The sequence below is a fragment of the Ctenopharyngodon idella genome, chromosome 1 (genome assembly GCF_019924925.1).
Source record: "Ctenopharyngodon idella isolate HZGC_01 chromosome 1, HZGC01, whole genome shotgun sequence".
Taxonomy (NCBI): domain Eukaryota; kingdom Metazoa; phylum Chordata; class Actinopteri; order Cypriniformes; family Xenocyprididae; genus Ctenopharyngodon; species Ctenopharyngodon idella.
This window is the reverse complement of record NC_067220.1, coordinates 12,084,251-12,102,832: the sequence shown is the minus strand read 5'-3', so window position 1 is coordinate 12,102,832 and position 18,582 is coordinate 12,084,251. Positions and strand designations below refer to the sequence as shown.

Here is an 18,582-nt window from a genome sequence, read left to right as displayed (position 1 = left end):
TTGTGCATAAAACATGTAAGCCTCCTTGAAAGCTAAATAAATTATAAACAGGCTAAATTAGACAGTCCTAAAATACTGCAACCTACGCATAGTCATTTATCTTTGGTCAGCAACTGCTGGTACATTACTATGTGCCGACATTGAAATTACTCTTATTTTTGACGAACTGTCTTTACAGATATGAATGTAGCTGGCATATTTAGCAGAACAAAGTTTTTACCACAATTGTGTTGTGCATTATAATGCAATTATGGCCGTGAACCTTGGACTAACTAATAAAAAATATTTTTTTCTTCTCATAATGTATAGCTACTCCATTTTACATTGTCTTATTGGTTTATAAATAAATATTTTTTGAAACTATGGAAATCATTTTTAGGAAGTGACGAAGCAGGGAAACAAGGAGAACTGCAATGCGTTCAGATGGAAAGTACTCTGTTTTGAAATCTTCTGGAAATTGGGGCCGATTCCAAATAAGCAATAACAGTAAAGGCCCATTCACACCAAGAATGATAACTATAACGATAACTATATTAGCGTCCACACCTACGCATGATATCGTTCTGTTTATTCTAAGCGCACGCTGCTGTTTTGTAGTCTGCCACTTTAAATGCTAAAGCTCTTTAAAGCAAGATGGATTCTGTTTGGCTGCCAATGTTTTTATTGTTCATCAGCAGGAAAAAATCGTTCTGAAAGTTATTCCAACTAACGTTTCACTGTGCTGTTATCGTTTTAATGCTTTGCAAAAAATAAGTGAAGATGACGAACAAATGTCAAGGAAGAACAAAAAATGAACTAGTATAAACAAGCAAGACTTGGTTGTTAGTCGCCAGCAGTACACCAGCTCCAGTCAAACACTTAAAACTGTCCTGTTTTATAGCTAATATTACACCAACAGCATATCTTGGTTCTGAGAAACACAGCAAAACCGCAACCACTGTGTCCGTTTTCAGGCCTTCCCGCTTAGGTCTCTCCAGCACTGGAAATCTTTTCTAATATTAACGCAGGTCCTAAACTCTTGCCTGATCCCTTCTTTTTCCAGTGATATTCCTCTGTCCTTTTCTCTTTTGTAATGTCTCTCAGCCATCTCTCTTTCTACAGTCTTGCTTCAAATCTCCCTCTTGCTCACTCTCTCTCCTCACTAATCATGAGTGGACACGCCCCCTACAGAAATCGCTTACTGCACCTTTAAGTTGATATGCCACAAAACAGCCACAAGCCATCTATATGTTTGAATGAATTCCATGGTCGGACTCATTGACCACTATAAAGCATTGCTTACATTTTTATTTTTTGGAGCATTAAATGGTTAGTTCACCCAAAAATGAAAGTTCAGTCATTAATTACTCACCCTCATGTTGTTCCACACTCATAAGACCTTCATCTTCGGAACACAAATTAAGATATTTTTGATAAAATCCGAAGGGGCCTGCATTGCCAGCAAGATAATTAACACTATCAAATGCCCAGAAAGCTACTAAAGACATATTTAAAACAGTTCATGTGACTATGGTTCAACCTTAATGTTACGAAATGACGAGAATACTTTTTATGCACCAAAAAAACAAAATAACGACTTTTCAACAATATCTAGTATGGGCGATTTCAAAACACTGCTTCATGAAGCTTCGAAGCTTTATGAATCTTTTGTTTCGAATCAATGGTTCGGAGCGTGTATCAAACTGCCAAAGTCATGTGAACTATTGAAATTGCGAAACACTTATGACGTAACAAAGCCTTGTTTACTGAAATCACGTGACTTTGGCGCTCCGAACCACTGATTCGAAACAAAAGATTTGTAAAGCTTCGAAGCTTCATGAAGCAGTGTTTTGAAATCGCCCATCACTAGATATTGTTGAAAAGTCATTATTTTGTTTTTTTGGCGCACAAAAAGTATTTTCGTCACTTTATAATATTAAGGCTGGACCTCTGTAGTCACATGAACTGTTTTAAATATGTTTTTAGTACCTTTTTGGACATCTGAAACTAAGTGTTAATGATCTTGCTGGCAATAGAGGCCTAACTGAGCCATTGGATTTCATCAAAAATATCTTAATTTGTGTTCTGAAGATGAAATAAGGTCTTACGGGTGTGGAACAACATGAGGGTGAGTAATAAATGACAGAATTTTCATTTTTGGGTGAACTAACCCTTTAAGGACATGATGATATTATTTGCAGAGTCTGTGAGCTCTCATGTCTAATCCCAATAGTAAAGAAAGGGTGTGATATGGTGTGCCATGCAAAGACCTGAGCACACAGACTGATAGGCCATCTGTAAGCTGCAGAGTTGACTTTATTTATTGAAGAAAGGTCAGGACATTCAGCACATGTAGCAAAACCGTTCGCATGTTCTATAAGTCAGAGTGATATTTTCTGTCTGTTGGGATCAGAGCAGCAATGTGCAGAAAACACTTATTGACAGTCATTGATCTGGCCTAGACTCAAGATAATGTTTCAAATTAATGGATATAAAGTATATGCCTCTCCTTCATTCCTATACAAATAATAAACATGTCTGTTGCATGCACAAGTTTGTTTTTGTAGGCTACTTTTCTTGTAGCCTATATAGGTCACATTTGATAGCCTATTACCTTTTATGGAACAAGCTAAGGAGTATGCAGAGAAGAACACATATTGATTGGAACATAATTTGCATTTATTCACTAATTAAAGATGATTTTGGCTCTCATAGAATAGCGATCATAGAACAGAAAACCCTTTTATTATTATGATAAAGTATCAACATTCAGTGTCCCTCAACTGTCCAACATTTATGTGGAGTCTATTTGATCCAGATCACTCAAGCATCAGTATGATGCATAACAATATATAACGTCACGTAAATGTCCATTAAGACAAGATACAGCTGTTGTTCTTCTTCATTGGAGGTTTTTTCCGCGTCTCTGTAAGCTCTCTGGTCATTGTCTGCGTCCGTCTGCGCAGTGCCGGGCTCACGCGGCTCGGTAACTTCATCTGTTGGAGCAAGTCCCGAAACACACCGTTGACATTCTCGCCGGTGCGCGCGGACGTCTCCACGAAGCCCGCGCCCCAGTCCTCCTCCACCGTGCGCATCACCTCAGCAGTAGCCTGGCGACTCCGACTGCCCAGGTCCGCTTTGTTCTCTATCACCGTGATGCCCGTAAACTTCTCCCCTTTCAACTCCAGAATCTCCTCACGGAGTCGCTGCACTTCATCCAGGGAGTCTGGCTCGTCTGCGGCGTATACAAGCGCAAACGCGTCCCCGGTTCGGATGCACAGAGCGCGCATCGCTGGGAAGGGATAACTGCCGCTCGTGTCCAAGATCTCAATGCGCACCCTCGCGCCGTCCGTGTCGTACTCGAGCGCGTGAAGCTCTTCCACCGTGCGCGTGTATTTGGAGTCGAAGCGATCCTGCAAGAAGCGGGTGATCAGGGCAGTTTTTCCGACTCCGGCGGCGCCTAGAAACACAAAGCGCACAGTCCGATGCTCCGGCACCAGCAAAGACATATTCCTTCAGTCGTTAATTTTATAAATTATAGTTTGCAGAAGATATTTTTGATGAGCAAACATTCAATAACACATATAAATCAAATACTTTGAGTGTACTAATGTCGTCGAGATCCGGTACTCAGTGTTGAGAAGAGACAAGGATGCTGCCCTTATATTAGCCTACCTGAATACGTCCTACGTACCACTCAGTAGCCAATGGAAACGCGAGTGACGTGACGCGTGGGTTTCTGTGTTGTAGAGTTTCACAGGAGTTCAGCTAGGGATGAGTAGGAAAATTTCGAGGCGCAAACTGTTGGGGTTCATTAATCTCGTACAAATGTTGTCTGTTGCTGCCTTAAAGGGATAGTTCACCCAAAATGAAAATTCTGTCATCATTTACTCACCTTCAAGTTGTTCCAAACCTGTATGAATTTCTTTCTTCCGCGGAACACAAAAGAAGTTATTTTGAAGAATATGGGTAACCAAACAGTTGATTGGCCCTATTGACTTCCATAGTATGGAAAAAATACTATGGAAGTCAATGGGGCCCATCAACTGTTTGGTTACCTACATTCTTCAAATGGGGGAGGGGAGGGGATACACTTGTGATATGCAAATATATAATAAAGTGATGAATGATGACAGTACGTTTATGAATGTAAAACTAAACGCGCGAGTATTGCTATGGTTACCTCTTTAGTCATGATTTGTTTACACGAGTTTATCGCAGGTGAAATAACCTAACTTTTGTGTTTGCTGAAATATTTGAAAAAAAAATTAATTTGTCAAATCTCATTTTATTTATTTGTCGATTTAATTCATTTTTGTGAAACATATTTGTGTATCGTATTCATAAACAAATACCGTTGGAGTGTGTTTTACAAAAAAATACTTAGTCAAATTTGCTATAGCAATTTCAGAGTGGAAATTGTTTCAAAGTAAATCCTACACCACATTTTTTTCCAGTAAAAGCATATTACTGTTTGAAAAATGTATCGCTGCATACTTTGTTCTGTTTAAAAAAAAAAAAAATAGAGTTTTGAATTTGCACAGTACAGTATGTTATGAATAGTGTGCTATTCTAATCAGGATTTCTGAGCCTGATTCTTGTAGGTGTGGTTTGGAAAAGTTTTTTTTTTTTTACTCTGCCCTGCGTGTACGCCTATCTAACATCAGGGTTAATTATTGAACTAATGTGTGAACAAGCCAGTTATTTGATGTCTAATATAATCATCTCGATCTTAATGTATTGACTGACCTTTCAAAGACTTTCATAAGAATCCAGGAAATTACCTATTTAATGAGCTTAATTAGTTATGTTTCATCATGTTGTCTTTTCATGAAAAAAACTGTTGAGTACTTATTAAAATATGTAAAATATTCAAAACAGCATTATATCCTTAATTGCTTAAGCAAGGCTATAACTTAATTGTCATTAAGCGAAGACAGACGGCGCATCCTGAGGTCAGTAATACTTCAAACAACTGTTTCATGAGCTCATCACGTCAGAGGTGAGTTTCCATTCATTGCATATTAAAATCATAGTATCAGATGGAAGGGATGGTAATACACATGGCCACCTCAGAGCACCTACATTTTCCACACAAACACTGTTTACGCAAGTCTGAAGGCTATGCAGTCAAAGTGCTTTGTCTAAGTGAATAACATAAAAGACATGATTGATTTTATTTGGCTTTCAGTTCTGCCTTTTCTGAACATTGTCTTGTTTATTAGCATTTAATGCAGTATAGTACATTTATATTAGTAGCCTACATGTTCACATATGATTCACATACTAAATATTCTATAAATATGTACTAATATAAATGTATAAACACATAATGTGATTAACCTATATTAAGATAAGCCTGTTGTCTGTGCTCAGGACAGGTCCATCTGACTTTTTGACATCAGACAGCAAATGTCAGAGAGCAGAGAGCTGACATTTTGTATGTAAATGCCAAGATTAACATATTGGGTAGACATCCTCTTCACTCCACACATACACATTAAACACTACATAACAACAATATCACCTCCAAGGAACCATGACGTATAGAGGCACGACCCACCGTCCTCGCATGGACCCTTGATGTTCATGCTTGTAAAGAATGAATGAATGTCCTGTTTGATGCAAACCCTCCTTAATAAGCTGCATCTAAATTGTGCAGCTTATTAAGGAGACATGTGATATTTCTTTTTTAAAGTAGGCCTATTTTTTCCTTGAGGGAGTCTTTGTGGCAAGGCGGTTGCACCAGTGTCAGTAAAGTGAGATGGACAAGCACCACTCACATTTTCTTCAGAAAAATCAAAATCATTCTAGTTACAGAGCCTTCCAGTGTTATTTTGAGATATCACAGCCTTTAAAAATGTTTTGAAATTGTTTTTATTTTTATACTTTCCATATTTAATTTTAGTGAAAGTTTTAGTAATTTTGTTGTATGTTTTTATAGTTTTTATTCATTTCATTTTTAATTATTTTAAAGGGATAGTTCACCCAAAAATGAAAATTCTGTCATCATTTACTCACCCTTGTTGTTCCAAACCTGTATGAATTTCTTTGCTCTGATAAACAGCAAGGAAGATATTTTGAAGAATGTTTGTAACCAGACAGTTTTGGGGCACCACTGACTTCCATAGTATTGAAGAAAACGTAATATGGAAGTCAGTGGTGCCCCACAACTGTTTGAACAGTATTTTTATTTTTGGGTGAACTATCCCTTTAAACTAAATGAAAATGAGAGATGTTGCCTTGACAACTACCTGAAATAAAATAAGTTTAAGCTTCTCTATATTTTATTTTACTCTATTTTATTTTAGTTAACGTCCATTTCAAGTAACGAAAATGTTTTTAAATGGTTTTAGTTGGTGCCTTCCCATTCAAATTGCAGAAGCTTTAATAAAAATAAAAAATCTTGCTATTATTTGCCACTAACAACTGCTAATATAACTGTTTTATCTTTATTATCTTTCTACACTTGATCGTTATGTAGGCTACTTGACTACTTTGAATTTTTTTTTTTTTTTTTTTTATTAAACAACACATACAGGGGATACATAAAAATAGATTTTAAAACAAAATAGAAGTATAAGTATATAAACAAGCAAGCAAATAATTATGTAACAGAAACATCTAAAACAATAAATAATTAAATATAAAAAAAATTGTCATTTTCAGGAAATACACAGGAGTTATTCGTTAATTATAATTTTTCTCAGCAGTAGTGCAAAAAAAAAAAAAAGGATTTATGAAGCACCGTTCCCTCTAATGCAAATAGACACCTTTAGCTAATATTTAATCTACCATACTACTGTCAATAACCTTACAGATGCGAGATAAAAGTTAAATCCAAGCACATCAGCCCCAAATCTACGGCAAAGTAGCCTTTGCTAGTACTCAGAAAAAGTTTTCTTCTTCTTTCTTGTTTTACGGCGGTTCAGCTTATGGGTGCATTACCGCCATCTTCTGCTCCGCCTGGTAAACAGACATTACTAAAGAGTCCCGATGAGACGGATAATGCATACGTCTGTCTAAAATTAAATCATGCTCTTCTAGAGGTCCTTTAATTTGATTATATAATAGGCTATATGTCTATTGTTGTAATTAACAATTCTAATACCAGTAGCAAAATCGAGTAACATTTCCCTAAAGTTTACAGAATGTGATCTGTTGTCGATTGATTTTGTCTGCAGTCAGAACTCGCGGGAGGGTTGAGTGCGGCAAAATATTCCTCAAGTCTTGTCAGGTTAGAAACAAAACTCAAAACCAACTTTTGAGAATAAAATTTTCTCCTGGGTATGTAAACGAATGTTTAGTAAATGAAAATGTTTGTTTGGGCATCCAAATCTGTGTTTATTCATAAGTGCGTCTCAGTCAGATCAGATGTTTGTGTGGTTGTTTACAGTTGGTTGAAACTCTCGTAATGTTTTCATGTCAAATGTATAACATACCCGCATCTAGTAAATAAAGTAATAACATATTAGCATATTAGTTTACAGGATGTCAGAGGAGATTCTCCATAACGAAGATAAAGAGACAGTAAGTTCGTATGTTTATGTATTTGTGGAAGCACCATTTGAAAAAAGTCATTATACCATGGTATTCTTTGAAGTACATAGGAGTACTATGTAAATACTATGGTACCTTTCAGCATACTTGGTGTAGTGCCATGGTATTAACATCTTATATCCTCTCTGTACCATAGTAGTACTTTTAAAGGTACCATATAATGTTATTATATGTATGATTAACATTTATTTACGTTTTAGAGTTTTTTTATGTTATTACTTAATATGATGGATAAAAACATCATTATTTCATTTGTCATTCATTTAATGTTTTAGCTGAGGAGACGACTGGAGCAGCTTAAGCGAGAGTATGAGAGGACGGCACAGAGACTGCAGGTAAAGACATGCTGTATTTGTGATTATGGAAGAATTTGTCTTCAAACTGATGTTAAAACAATGATTTCTGCAGTATAATAGAGCTTGAATTGTCATCAAATTTAACTTGTTAAAACCTGTTAACGAATGTTTGTGTTTTTTTTTTTTTTTTTTGTTTAGAGAGCAGAGCATCATGATGCCACTTGCAGGCGTGTGCAGAACAGAGACTCTGACCGCAACAGATTTACACAGATTGACTTTGCACACACATCTGAGCCGTCTATTGCGACTTCTTCCGTCCCGGCCTCAGAATATTCTGAAAACCATCAGAATCTGCAATTACGGACCAGTAAGGGTAGCTTCAGTGTGAAATCAAACATGAATAGATACAAACATGCTTTTCCTAGACCATGCAAGATTGTATATGTGGCACTATTCATTTGGAAACCTGAGTAGTTTGAGATACCTTTGATGACCATACGGACCATTTTTAGATTTTTACCAGCCTTATTTTATATTATTTCTATACAATTATAGCATTTATTAATATTTTATTAATATTGATTTAATTGCTTTTGTTGTGTGCTTTTGTCATTTAAATTCATTTATTAAATATTTCTATTTATCTTTAAATTATTTTTATTTCATTTTGTTATTTTAGGACTTCAACTATTTTAAGGCAACATTTCTTAGTTTTTTTTAAATGTTTAATCTAATTATAGTTTTATTTTATATTTCAGCTTTATTTCAATTAATGAAAACAGTTTTTAATAGTTTTAGTTTTTACAAAGTTTACCACACATTGTTTTCAGCATTATTACTTAAGGAATAGCTAAGGCACCATATCTAAACAGTTGGACATATGAACCGGCAAAACATCCCATAGCATTGAAAAATGGCCAACACATTTATTTTCCCAGACTTAATTGTAATATTAATGTTGAAGGGATAGTTCACCCAAAAAAGAAAATTCTGTCATCATTTACTCACCCTCAAGTTGTTCCAAACCTGTATGAATTTCTTTCTTCTGCTGAACACAAAAGAAGATATTTTGAACAATATGGGTAACCAGACAGTTGATTTGCACAATTGACTTTTGATAGTATGGATAAAAAAATACTATGGAAGTCAGTGGTGCCCATCCACTGTTTGGTTACAGACATCCATCAAAATGTCTTCTTTTGTCTTCAGCAGAAGAAAGAAATTCATACAGGAACAACTTGATGGTGAGTAAATGATGACAGAATTTTCATTTTTGGGTGAACTGTCCCTTTAAAGAGTGTTGAAAATAAGTTAAATTCAGATGGTAATGAATTCCAAATACTAATAAACTGTGGTTTTCTTTTTGCTTTTTCAGACATAGTTGCAGAAACAAATAGCTCTGTACAGAAAATTTCTGCCATAAAATTGCAACACGCAGAGATTGCATCCACACCACCTTTGTACTCCCCTGAATGCAGGCGAACCCCTGCCCATCGCCTGCGCTCCAAGCGCAGTCGATTGCGCCTACAGAACAAAGAGCGAGAATCGGACACTGACATCAGCCAAGAGAAAGAAAGAGAAGGATGTGGAGACAATATTCGTGAAAGGGAGAAGGGTAGTGAATGTATTGATAAAGAGAAAAGTCTGAAAGGAGTGAGAAATGAAGCTAAGAAGGAAGAGAAGGACTGTGAAAAGAAAACAAGAACAAGAAAACAAGAACAAGAAATTAAGATGATGCCAGCTATAGGGGAGAAGAACCAGGATAGCCCTATAGGAGTAAGAACAGATTGTAAAATTACTAAAGCATCACAAGAACTGGAGAATGATGGAAAAAGAGAGGGGCATTGTGTATTAAACTGCACTGTGAGCCAATCAGATAACAAACTGCCAGTGATTTCAAGTGAAGAAAATAATTTAGAAATTCAAAACATTCACTGGAGCAAGAAAGAAGTTAACGTACCTCTGATTGATCTGCCTGTTGAGAAAAAAATACAGTCGGGTTCAGCAGTGCCTATTCAAACCTCATCTTTCCCTCAGCCATCTGAAGCAGTACAGATTACTGACAAATCAGAAGAGATGCTTAAACAAACTAACCAGTCAAATAAAGGTTATGATGACAGGATAGACATTAAACACTCCTCGTTTACATCTGGCATTCTGGACTCTTGCACGCTGGTTGAGGGTTTACCGTTTCCTGTGGAGTATTATATTCGGACGACACGGCGCATGGCTGCATCTCACAGCTCTGTCGATCTAGATGCTGTCATTTACAGCCAGCTCACTGGGGGGCGAGGCAGGCGTAGGCTCAGCCAATCACAAATGAGTGGTAGAGGTCACATGACCCCAGAGCGTTCAGAATCAGTCTCCAAGTCCACAGACCAGGCCAGATGCAGAGGAAAAGGTCAGAGAGGGAGGAGAGGAAGAGGCCGTCGAAGAGGCACTGTAGGTAGAGCCTCATGTGCCAAAGCTGCTCAAGATTGTACAATATCACATCCTGCAAGTGATTCTCAAGCAGATTCAGAGTCTCTTACAGAATCAAAGTCTGACACTAAATCACCCAACCAATCAGATTTGGTCCTTGATCAGTCACAGGTAGAATCTCAGCCAATCCATTCACCTGGTTCTACAGTGAGTTTGAAACCAAGCCCAGAGCAGGGAGTTACTCAAGATTTTAAGCATCTCCCAGATTCTCAGCTTCACTTTGATTCCCAACTTCTTGTGGATTCTAATTTGTACAAAGCCAGATGCAGAGGAAAAGGTCAGAGAGGGAGGAGAGGCCGTCGAAGAGGCACTGTAGGTAGGGCCTCATGTGCCAAAGCTGCCCTAGATTGTACAGTATCACATCCTGCAAGTGATTCTCAAGCAGATTCAGAGTGTCTTATGGAATTGAAGTCTGACACTGAATCACCTAGCCAATCACAGTTGCTCCTCAAACAGCTACAGACAGAGTCTTGGCCAATCCAGTCACCTGGGCCTGCAGCGAGTTTGAAAACAAGTCCAGAGCAAGGAGTTACTCAAGATTTTAAGCATCTTCCAGATTCTCAGCTTCACTTTGATTCCCAACTTCTCGTGGATTCAGATTTGTATCAGACCAGATTCAGAGGAAAAGGTCAGAGAGGGAGGAGAGGCCGTCAAAGATGCACTATAGGTAGGGCCTCATGTGCCAAAGCTGCTCTAAATTGTACAACATCACATGCTACAAGTGATTCTCAAGCAGATTCAGAGTCTCTCATAGAATCAAAGTTTGACACTGAATCACCCAGCCAATCACAATCGGTTCTTGAACGGCCACAGACAGAGACTTGGCCAATCCAGTCGCCTGGGTCTACAGTGAGTTTGAAGCCAAGTCTAGAGCAAGGAGTTACTCAGGATTTTAAGCATCTCCCAGATTCTCAGCTTTTCTTTGATTCTCAACTCCTCCCAGATTCAAATTTATACCCTATTTTCAGAAGAAAACAAGGACAAACTGGAAGAGAGTGTCAGAGTGTTTCTCATAAAGATGGTGAGATTTATGTTTTAAATTTTCTTTGAGAGAAAATATTTAGTGTCTGTGTCTTGGAGTATGTTTTTTTGATAATTCTAAATCACTGTTTTTTATTTATGAATGTATTATTAAATTTATTCCTGTAGCTCAGGGGTGCCCAATCCTGTTCCTGGAGATCTACCTACCTGCAAAGTTCAGCTACAAACCTGATCAATCACAACTGAACCAGCTAATTAAGATCTTCAGGAACACTTGATAATTACAGACAGGTGTGTTGGATCAGAGTTGGATCTGAACTCTGCAGGTAGGTAGATCTCCAGGAACAGGATTGGGCACCCCTGCTATAGCTCAAACATTAGAGCAATGGTTCCCAACCCTAGTCCTGGGGGCACGTTCAAGCTCATACTGGTGCGCAACGTTTTGCTATGGTTTCCGGGTTGAACGTTTTCTGGAAACGGTGTGCAACGAGGTTTGAGATACGTAACATCGAGCGTATTTTGCAGTATTAAACACGTATTTATACCGATTTCATCAGGCTCCGAAAATTCAAAAAGAACACAAAGAATGGCCTTCTCAGCTGCAACTCTTGCGTCATCAGAACAGGGTGTTCAACGCACCACCATTTCTGTTTAAAAAACTTTTTGCAACGTTTTGTCAGGGCTGAACGCAGCCCTGATTTGGAGAACCCCCAGCACTGCACAGTTTAGATGTCGCCCTAATCAAACACACCTGATTCAACTCATCAGCTCGTTAGTAAAGACTCCAAGACCTTAGATGGGTGTGTCCGATAAGAGAGACATCCCAAATGTGCAGTGTTGGGGGTACTCCAGGACCAGGATTGGGAACCACTGCAGTAGAGCATGGCACTAGTAACGCCACGGTCATGGATTCAGTTACCAGGGAATGCAATTACATAATGATAAAATGTCAGAATAGAGGGTATGCACTGACGTCATTTTCCCGCCGGGACACGCCCCCTCAGTAGGACTCAGTAGCAAAACATCCTGCAACATGACTTTTTTTCTAAATAAGGGAAACTGCAAAAACGGAGTAAAACAAACTTATCTTCTTAAATGAAGGCAGTTGGACTCGATAGTCGACAAACGTTGACAAAAACTTTACGGTTATGCAGAATATAAGATTTAATCGATGAGTTGACAATACATATAATTTTACCCTAAAACCAACATATCTGACACAAAATAACTGCAAATCAATGTTTCACTGCTTGAATTTCCGTTGTTTTTGCAAATTGCAGCGATTCATTTGCTTCTCTTTTCCATAGCTTTCGGCAGTCTCTAAAAAGTTAGCTCAGATTTCTTGTTGAATCTATTTGTAAAGTGAATCGTGAAGCTCTTTGTTTTGTGTGTTTTTCGCAGCATTTCAGCTACACCAATGCTGCCACTCAGTCTTTTTGCCACTCAGTGACTCCCGCCTACTGTGACGTCATGTGCATACCCTCTATAAGACCATAGATGTGAACAAGAATTATTGCGTAACGGTCATGTACACATTAATGTTTGTGAATGTGTTTTGCATTTTAGATCAGTCACCTCTTCTGCCATCAATAGCTTCACTCATTCAAGCTCTTCAAGAAAAGGATACGAAAACTGTACTGCTGGCTGCTGTTGATATCCAGGATTTCCACCTACCTGATGATGATTTTGGACAACTGAAGCTCGAAAGATTGCGCTTGTCAACTTCAGCAGTAGAACCTTTCGCACAGCGTCCCCTAGTGTACAACACACGGCAGAGCAGCAGGCGCCAGAGAGTGAGTGGGAGAATAAGAAATTGTGAAGTACGCTACTCAGAGGGTGAACTATTTACTCGAGAACCCCCAACTACCTCTTCTCTTGAGGATAGTTTACCTCTTTGTCAGTCAGACCCCACTGACCAATCACAGACAGAGATAAAGAAGGACCTCAATGCTGTAAATGAAATAAAGACCATCTCTTCAGATCTGATGGACAGCAGACAGTTTGGCCAAACTGAACCAGACAAAAGAATAAGTAATGAGACAAAAGTGGAATCTTCTGAACCTGAAAACATTAGTGAGCTTCACATAAACCAGATTCAAAAAGAATCTCAAATGCTCTCTGAGAACACCTCGCTTTGCCCTGTGATACTGAACTTGAGTCCGTCTCTGACCCCACAAATGCAGAAAGGTCAAGATCCTCTTCTACCATCTTTGGGAATGTCCCCTCACTTTTTGATTACAGGTTCACCCATAGAACTCCGGTCACCTCTCTTTTCTTCGTCTGGTGTCCTTAGGTCTCCCTCTTCAGTCTCACTTAAGGGGTATGTGTCTCCAGAATCAGTCTCAGCTAAAACATCAGGGATCATCAAAAATTGTATCTTTACTAATAGTAGAGATCAGGGAGGTTCTGAAACACAGAATCAAAGTCAAATTAGTCAAGAAACAATGACAAAAGTTCAAAATACTGTGAAAACAGGTACTCCATCCCAAAACAACACTGCACTGGGATATGAAAATTTAAACAGCCCAGAAAAGGAGTCCTCATGCATCTCAGAAAATGAACAGGAACGTGAATGCGGTTTCGATACAAAAAGCAATCTTGAATGTAGAAATAAAATCAATTGCACACCAGAAAATGAAGTTCAACTTCTCAATATTCCTGACCCTGGGAGTTTTAAAAATCTTTCTGAGTCTGAAGTCCAAACCCAGAACAATTTTGAAATGGAGGTTCAAACCAATAAACACTCTGAGCTCGGTTCAGAAATTCAAAGTAATGCCGTTACAGATGTGAAACAGTTTAAGTCTGGTAATGTAGATCAAACTCCTGTTGAGACAACATCTTTGGACACTTCCACCAAAGGGAGAACAGAAACAAGGACAGGTTCCGACAATAACACAACTCAATCAGAGGAACGTAACACTGATGCATCCAACAATCGGACATTATTACATGAGGAAACCGTAACTGCCACATCATTCTCTGATGCAGCTGGCTGTTCTGTAGTCCTGCAGGAGGTGCACACTTTTAAGGTATCAATAAATTAGAAGAAATAATCTATTGATATGCAAAGCAACGATATCTGCTTAATTTTGTAATTACCTAATATGTATGTGGGTGGTGCTTGTCTTTGTATTAAGGCACTGGAGGGCGGGTGCGTGTTGGACTTGTGTTTGGTGCGATGGTCGTCGGAGGATTGGTGCATTTGTGTGGCAGGAGAATGGAGCGTTTGTCTTTGGGCTCAGATGAAGGGAGTTCAGTCTTGGAGTCTTTTACACACCTGGACTTTTGCACAGGTAATCCAATTTGCTACAGCATTTCATCATAAATAACAGCATAAATTTAAAGAATTTCAACATTTCAAATCACCATGAAATCAAAATTGACAAGTCTTATTTTTTTACAGAATGTTGCAGTGTTTATTATAAATGATTTATCTGTGTACATCTTTTTTTTTAAATTCATGTGCCCTCATAATCTTTAATCAAAAATGTCAACCTCCCTTCCTTCTCAAAACAGTAACCTGCTCTTTTCATGACGTATATATCTCGGCAGAGGGTGGAACTAAATATCCTCCACAACTGACTGCAATTTGGCATTCAGATCTGCCTCCATTTAGTTACTACTGCCAAGGTCATGGGTTCAATTCCCAGGAAATGCATGAACATAATTATAAAATGTTTGAATAGAGGGTATGCATTGAGATTACTTTCCTGCCAGGACATGTCCCCTCAGTTAGACTGAGTGACAAAACATCCTGCAACATGACCGGTTCAAATAGAGGAAATGGCAAAAATGGGAGTAAAACAAACAACTATCTTAAATTAAAGGCAGTTAGACTCGACAGTTGACAAACGTTGACAAAAACTTTACAGTTGCTCAGAATATAAGATGTTAAATATTAAATTGATGAGTTGTCCATACATTATATAACCTAGGGTATAATTTTACCCCTAAATACAACATATCTGACACAAAATGATAACTGCAAATCCATGTTTCGCTGCTTGAATTCCAGTTGTTTCTGTGAATTGCAGCGATTCATTTGCTTCAGGGCATTGCATTTATTAAGCAATGCCCAACTTCCTACGATCCAATCCATTCCCAAGGATGAAATCAAACTTGCCTCACATTCTTTTCCAGAAGCCATTTCACTTAAATATGTCACAATAGGGAAGAACAGACTATCACAACTTCTGTTTCATGCCAACTTTAAAGGGTTAGTTCACCCAGGGCCAGGAATGAAAATCATTTATTCACCCTCATGCCGTTCCAAACCCATAGGTCTTTGGTTAATCTTCAAAACACAAATTAAGGTATTTTTAATGAACCCGAGAGGTTTCTTTCCCTCCATTGAAAGTTCAAGTAACCAAAACTTAGAAGATGGTCATAAAGGCGTTGTAAAACGAATCCATATGAATCGAGCAAGTCTTGTGGGCTTTTAGGCTTTTTTAGGCTTTTATTCACATACATACATAGAGCGCATTGCATATAGTAAACACGGAAGCGTGTGTGTGCATCACATGAATGCTTCATAAGTCAGAACAAGCCACATTGATTCTTGTGAAACGCACACATGTTTAAGATTCCATGTTTACCATATGTGATGTGCTCTATGTATGTGTGTCTATTATTGTTTAGATGTAAATAAAAGTTTTAGTTACCTGGAATTTCAATGGAGGGACAGAAACCTGTCAGGTTTCATTAAAGATATCTTAATTTGTTTTTTGAAGATAATGTCTTATGGGTTTGGAACAACATGAGGGTGAGTAAATGATGACAGAATTTTCAGTTGTGGGTGACTATCTCTTTATCACTATAATTAAAAAATATGCCTAAGTCCTTCTGCTTTGACTCCTGTGTTTGTATTTGTAGCCCGTCATGTCTTTGCAAGTGATTCCAGACTCTTTGGGCTTGCTTTGTGTGACTTTGGGTCACTTGGAAATCACAGAAACAAGGTAACAAAAATGGCATAATATAAAATTGACAAAATTACCATTATGTGGACCAAAACTGTTATTTTTGTTTTTTTAATTCATCCTTTGAAAACATTGAACTCAAACACTTGGAGAACTGCGCTCAAAAACCAAGATGAGTTTTGTGTTAGAATTCAATAAACTGAAACGCTAAGCTAATTCACTCTGTGTTCTTGAGTGCAGGGTGCTCTGCTGTCCAAGTATGGATGGGACGTTCTCTCAGAACGTGGTGTGCAAGGACACATTGCAAGCAGTGGTGGGTGTGTCTAACAGTCGGCTTGTGTGTTGCTCCACCCCTGGAGATCAACAAAGAGTCAATGTGTTAACAGTGACTCAAGAGGGAAGGTAACAAACCATCATGCCTATATTAAAGGGTTAGTTCACCCAAAAATGAAAATTCTGTCATTAATCACTCACCCTGATGTCGTTCCACACCCGTAAGACCTTTGTTTATCTTCAGAACATAAAATTAAGATATTTTTTATGAAATCCTAGAGGTTTATGACTCGTCCATAGACAGCAATTTAACCACCACTTTCAAGGTCCAGAAAGGTACTAAAGACATTGTTAAAAGTCAACGTGACTGCAGTGGTTCAACCTTAATTTTATGAAGCTATGAGAATACGTTTTGTGCGCAAAAACAAAACAAACAACGACTTTATTCAACAATATCTTCTCTTCTGTGTCATTCTCATACGTTGTTTATGTTCAGCGCTTCCAGGTTCTACGTCAGAACGCTTACTCAGTCACGTCGACTGTTTTAATGATGTCTTTAGTACCTTTCTGAACCTTAAAAAGTGTTGATTATATTGCTGTCTATGGACGAGTCATATACCTCTCGGATTTCATCAAAAATATCTTAATTTGTGTTCCGAAGATGAACGAAGGTCTTACGGGTGTGGAACGACATGAGGGTGAGTAATTAATGACAGAAATTTCATTTTTGGATCAACGCTTTAAAGACCTGAAACTTTTTAAATGTATCATTCACTTGAAATATTTTAGCAAAACTTTTCATTATTCACTTGTGTTTCATTATTTCATAATTACAGGGTAGTGAACACTCTTCCCTTGGTGTCTGCTAAGCAGAACATTCGGACCCTTGCAGTTGTAGAGGGCGAAAAAGATGCTCTGATTGGTTGGACAGAATGTAAAAACCTCCTCATATGGTGATGAATTGAGCAATATTGAGTCTTAAACTTTAAAATGTGTTATTTATTTATATATTTTTTTTATTTAGGAAACTTTTATTTAGGAAACTGACTTAGTACTTATATCTTGTTTTGTTAGTATTTTAATTTTTTCTAATTGATTATCTCTTTTGTCACAATTGTGTATTTCAGGAGCATGAAATCCGGCCAGCTGCTTCAGACTATATACCTGGAAAAGACTCTAACCATGACAAACTGCATGAAGGGATATTCTTACAGAGTAAGTGAGTGTATTGTTCTTGTGTTACTAGAATGAGTATGTGCCAGTAATAACCTTGTGCTTTCATTCCTGCAGGGTGTGCTGTGTGTGTTGCTTCAAAATGCAGGAAATATGTGTGATGAAGAGAGTAACGCATCCCTTTTTACTCTGATTGCCATGAATCCTCTCACTGGCAAACACATCACACTGACCTCAATCAACTACCCTGATCAACACAAACAGCAGTAAGACTAGAAGAAATAAATGTTGTGATATTAGTGCACATTATGTTAGCAGTAAAGTTGAATCAATATTACTCTCTTTCTCTAGGTTAATAGATGGTGATGTCTTGGGCTCTGGGCTTGTTGCTGTTTTTCAGTCTGGTCATGTTGTTGTTTGGGATCTCGGAGGAAGCGTGGCTAAAGTCGTTGGCATGCTGGATGAGTTGTGTCGACTAGCTCGATGGGCAGGGCCAAACACTCTGCTGACTGGATATCTAAATGGGGATGTTAGTGTGTTTCATTATAAATCTACATAAATAGATCACACATCCCAGTTCAACAAAATGTTTGTTAGTCACTTTAATTAAAAGTTCTTTAACACCATTGTTAAATAATACAACATTTAAAATCTTACACTCTTAAAATCATAAAAAAAAAAAAAAAATTATCAAGATTACACAAGATTTGGAAATTTTTGTAAAGTTGTTAAATCTCAATACTGGCACAGCTAATTGTTTCAGAGAATTTGTGCTTTTTGTATGTGATAAGTAAAAATATTTTACAAAATAAAATATAATTCTGTGAATGGACTTTTTTTTTCTGTGAAAGATTAAACACTTTATATGTCTTTAATGTTAAGTGTTAAGGTTTTAGTGGAGATAATGTTGAATTATATTATTT

At 37.8% G+C, this 18,582-nt stretch overlaps 2 protein-coding genes across 6 annotated transcripts; one reads left to right on the top strand and one right to left on the bottom strand.

Annotated features, from left to right (window-relative positions):
- Positions 1–2,275: 2,275 nt before the first annotated feature.
- On the bottom strand, positions 2,276–3,662 carry rasd3 (RASD family member 3). The gene has a single exon (XM_051895841.1). The coding sequence runs from the start codon at positions 3,486–3,488 to the stop codon at positions 2,853–2,855; it is 636 nt and encodes a 211-aa protein (XP_051751801.1). The 5' UTR covers positions 3,489–3,662; the 3' UTR covers positions 2,276–2,852.
- A 2,719-nt stretch (positions 3,663–6,381) lies between these two features.
- Positions 6,382–18,487, top strand: palb2 (partner and localizer of BRCA2). 5 transcript variants are annotated; one of them, XM_051895138.1, is made up of 14 exons: positions 6,411–7,266; positions 7,463–7,509; positions 7,815–7,874; positions 8,034–8,202; positions 9,211–10,593; positions 10,945–11,337; positions 12,864–14,326; positions 14,435–14,590; positions 16,170–16,252; positions 16,454–16,615; positions 17,323–17,439; positions 17,614–17,701; positions 17,777–17,925; positions 18,011–18,487. In XM_051895138.1, the coding sequence occupies exons 2-14, from the start codon at positions 7,471–7,473 to the stop codon at positions 18,216–18,218; spliced, it is 4,470 nt and encodes a 1,489-aa protein (XP_051751098.1). In that variant the 5' UTR covers positions 6,411–7,266; positions 7,463–7,470; the 3' UTR covers positions 18,219–18,487. The 5 variants fall into 5 exon arrangements, 4 of the variants coding, with proteins under 4 accessions (XP_051751089.1, XP_051751081.1, XP_051751098.1 ...); XM_051895148.1 differs by having other exon boundaries at positions 9,211–10,632; positions 10,984–11,337; XM_051895129.1 differs by having other exon boundaries at positions 6,410–7,216; positions 9,211–11,337.
- Positions 18,488–18,582: the final 95 nt, after the last annotated feature.

What these genes read in the sequence shown, in the direction of transcription:
- rasd3 (XM_051895841.1), bottom strand. Translation starts at nt 3,488, where the DNA reads ATGTCTTTGCTGGTGCCGGAGCATCGGACTGTGCGCTTTGTGTTTCTA.
- palb2 (XM_051895129.1), top strand. Translation starts at nt 7,471, where the DNA reads ATGTCAGAGGAGATTCTCCATAACGAAGATAAAGAGACA. An exon ending in GGACGGCACAGAGACTGCAG is followed by an intron (nt 7,875 to 8,033) that starts GTAAAGACATGC and finishes TTTTTTGTTTAG; the next exon opens with AGAGCAGAGCATCATGATGC. An exon ending in TGTAAAAACCTCCTCATATG is followed by an intron (nt 17,440 to 17,613) that starts GTGATGAATTGA and finishes TGTGTATTTCAG; the next exon opens with GAGCATGAAATCCGGCCAGC.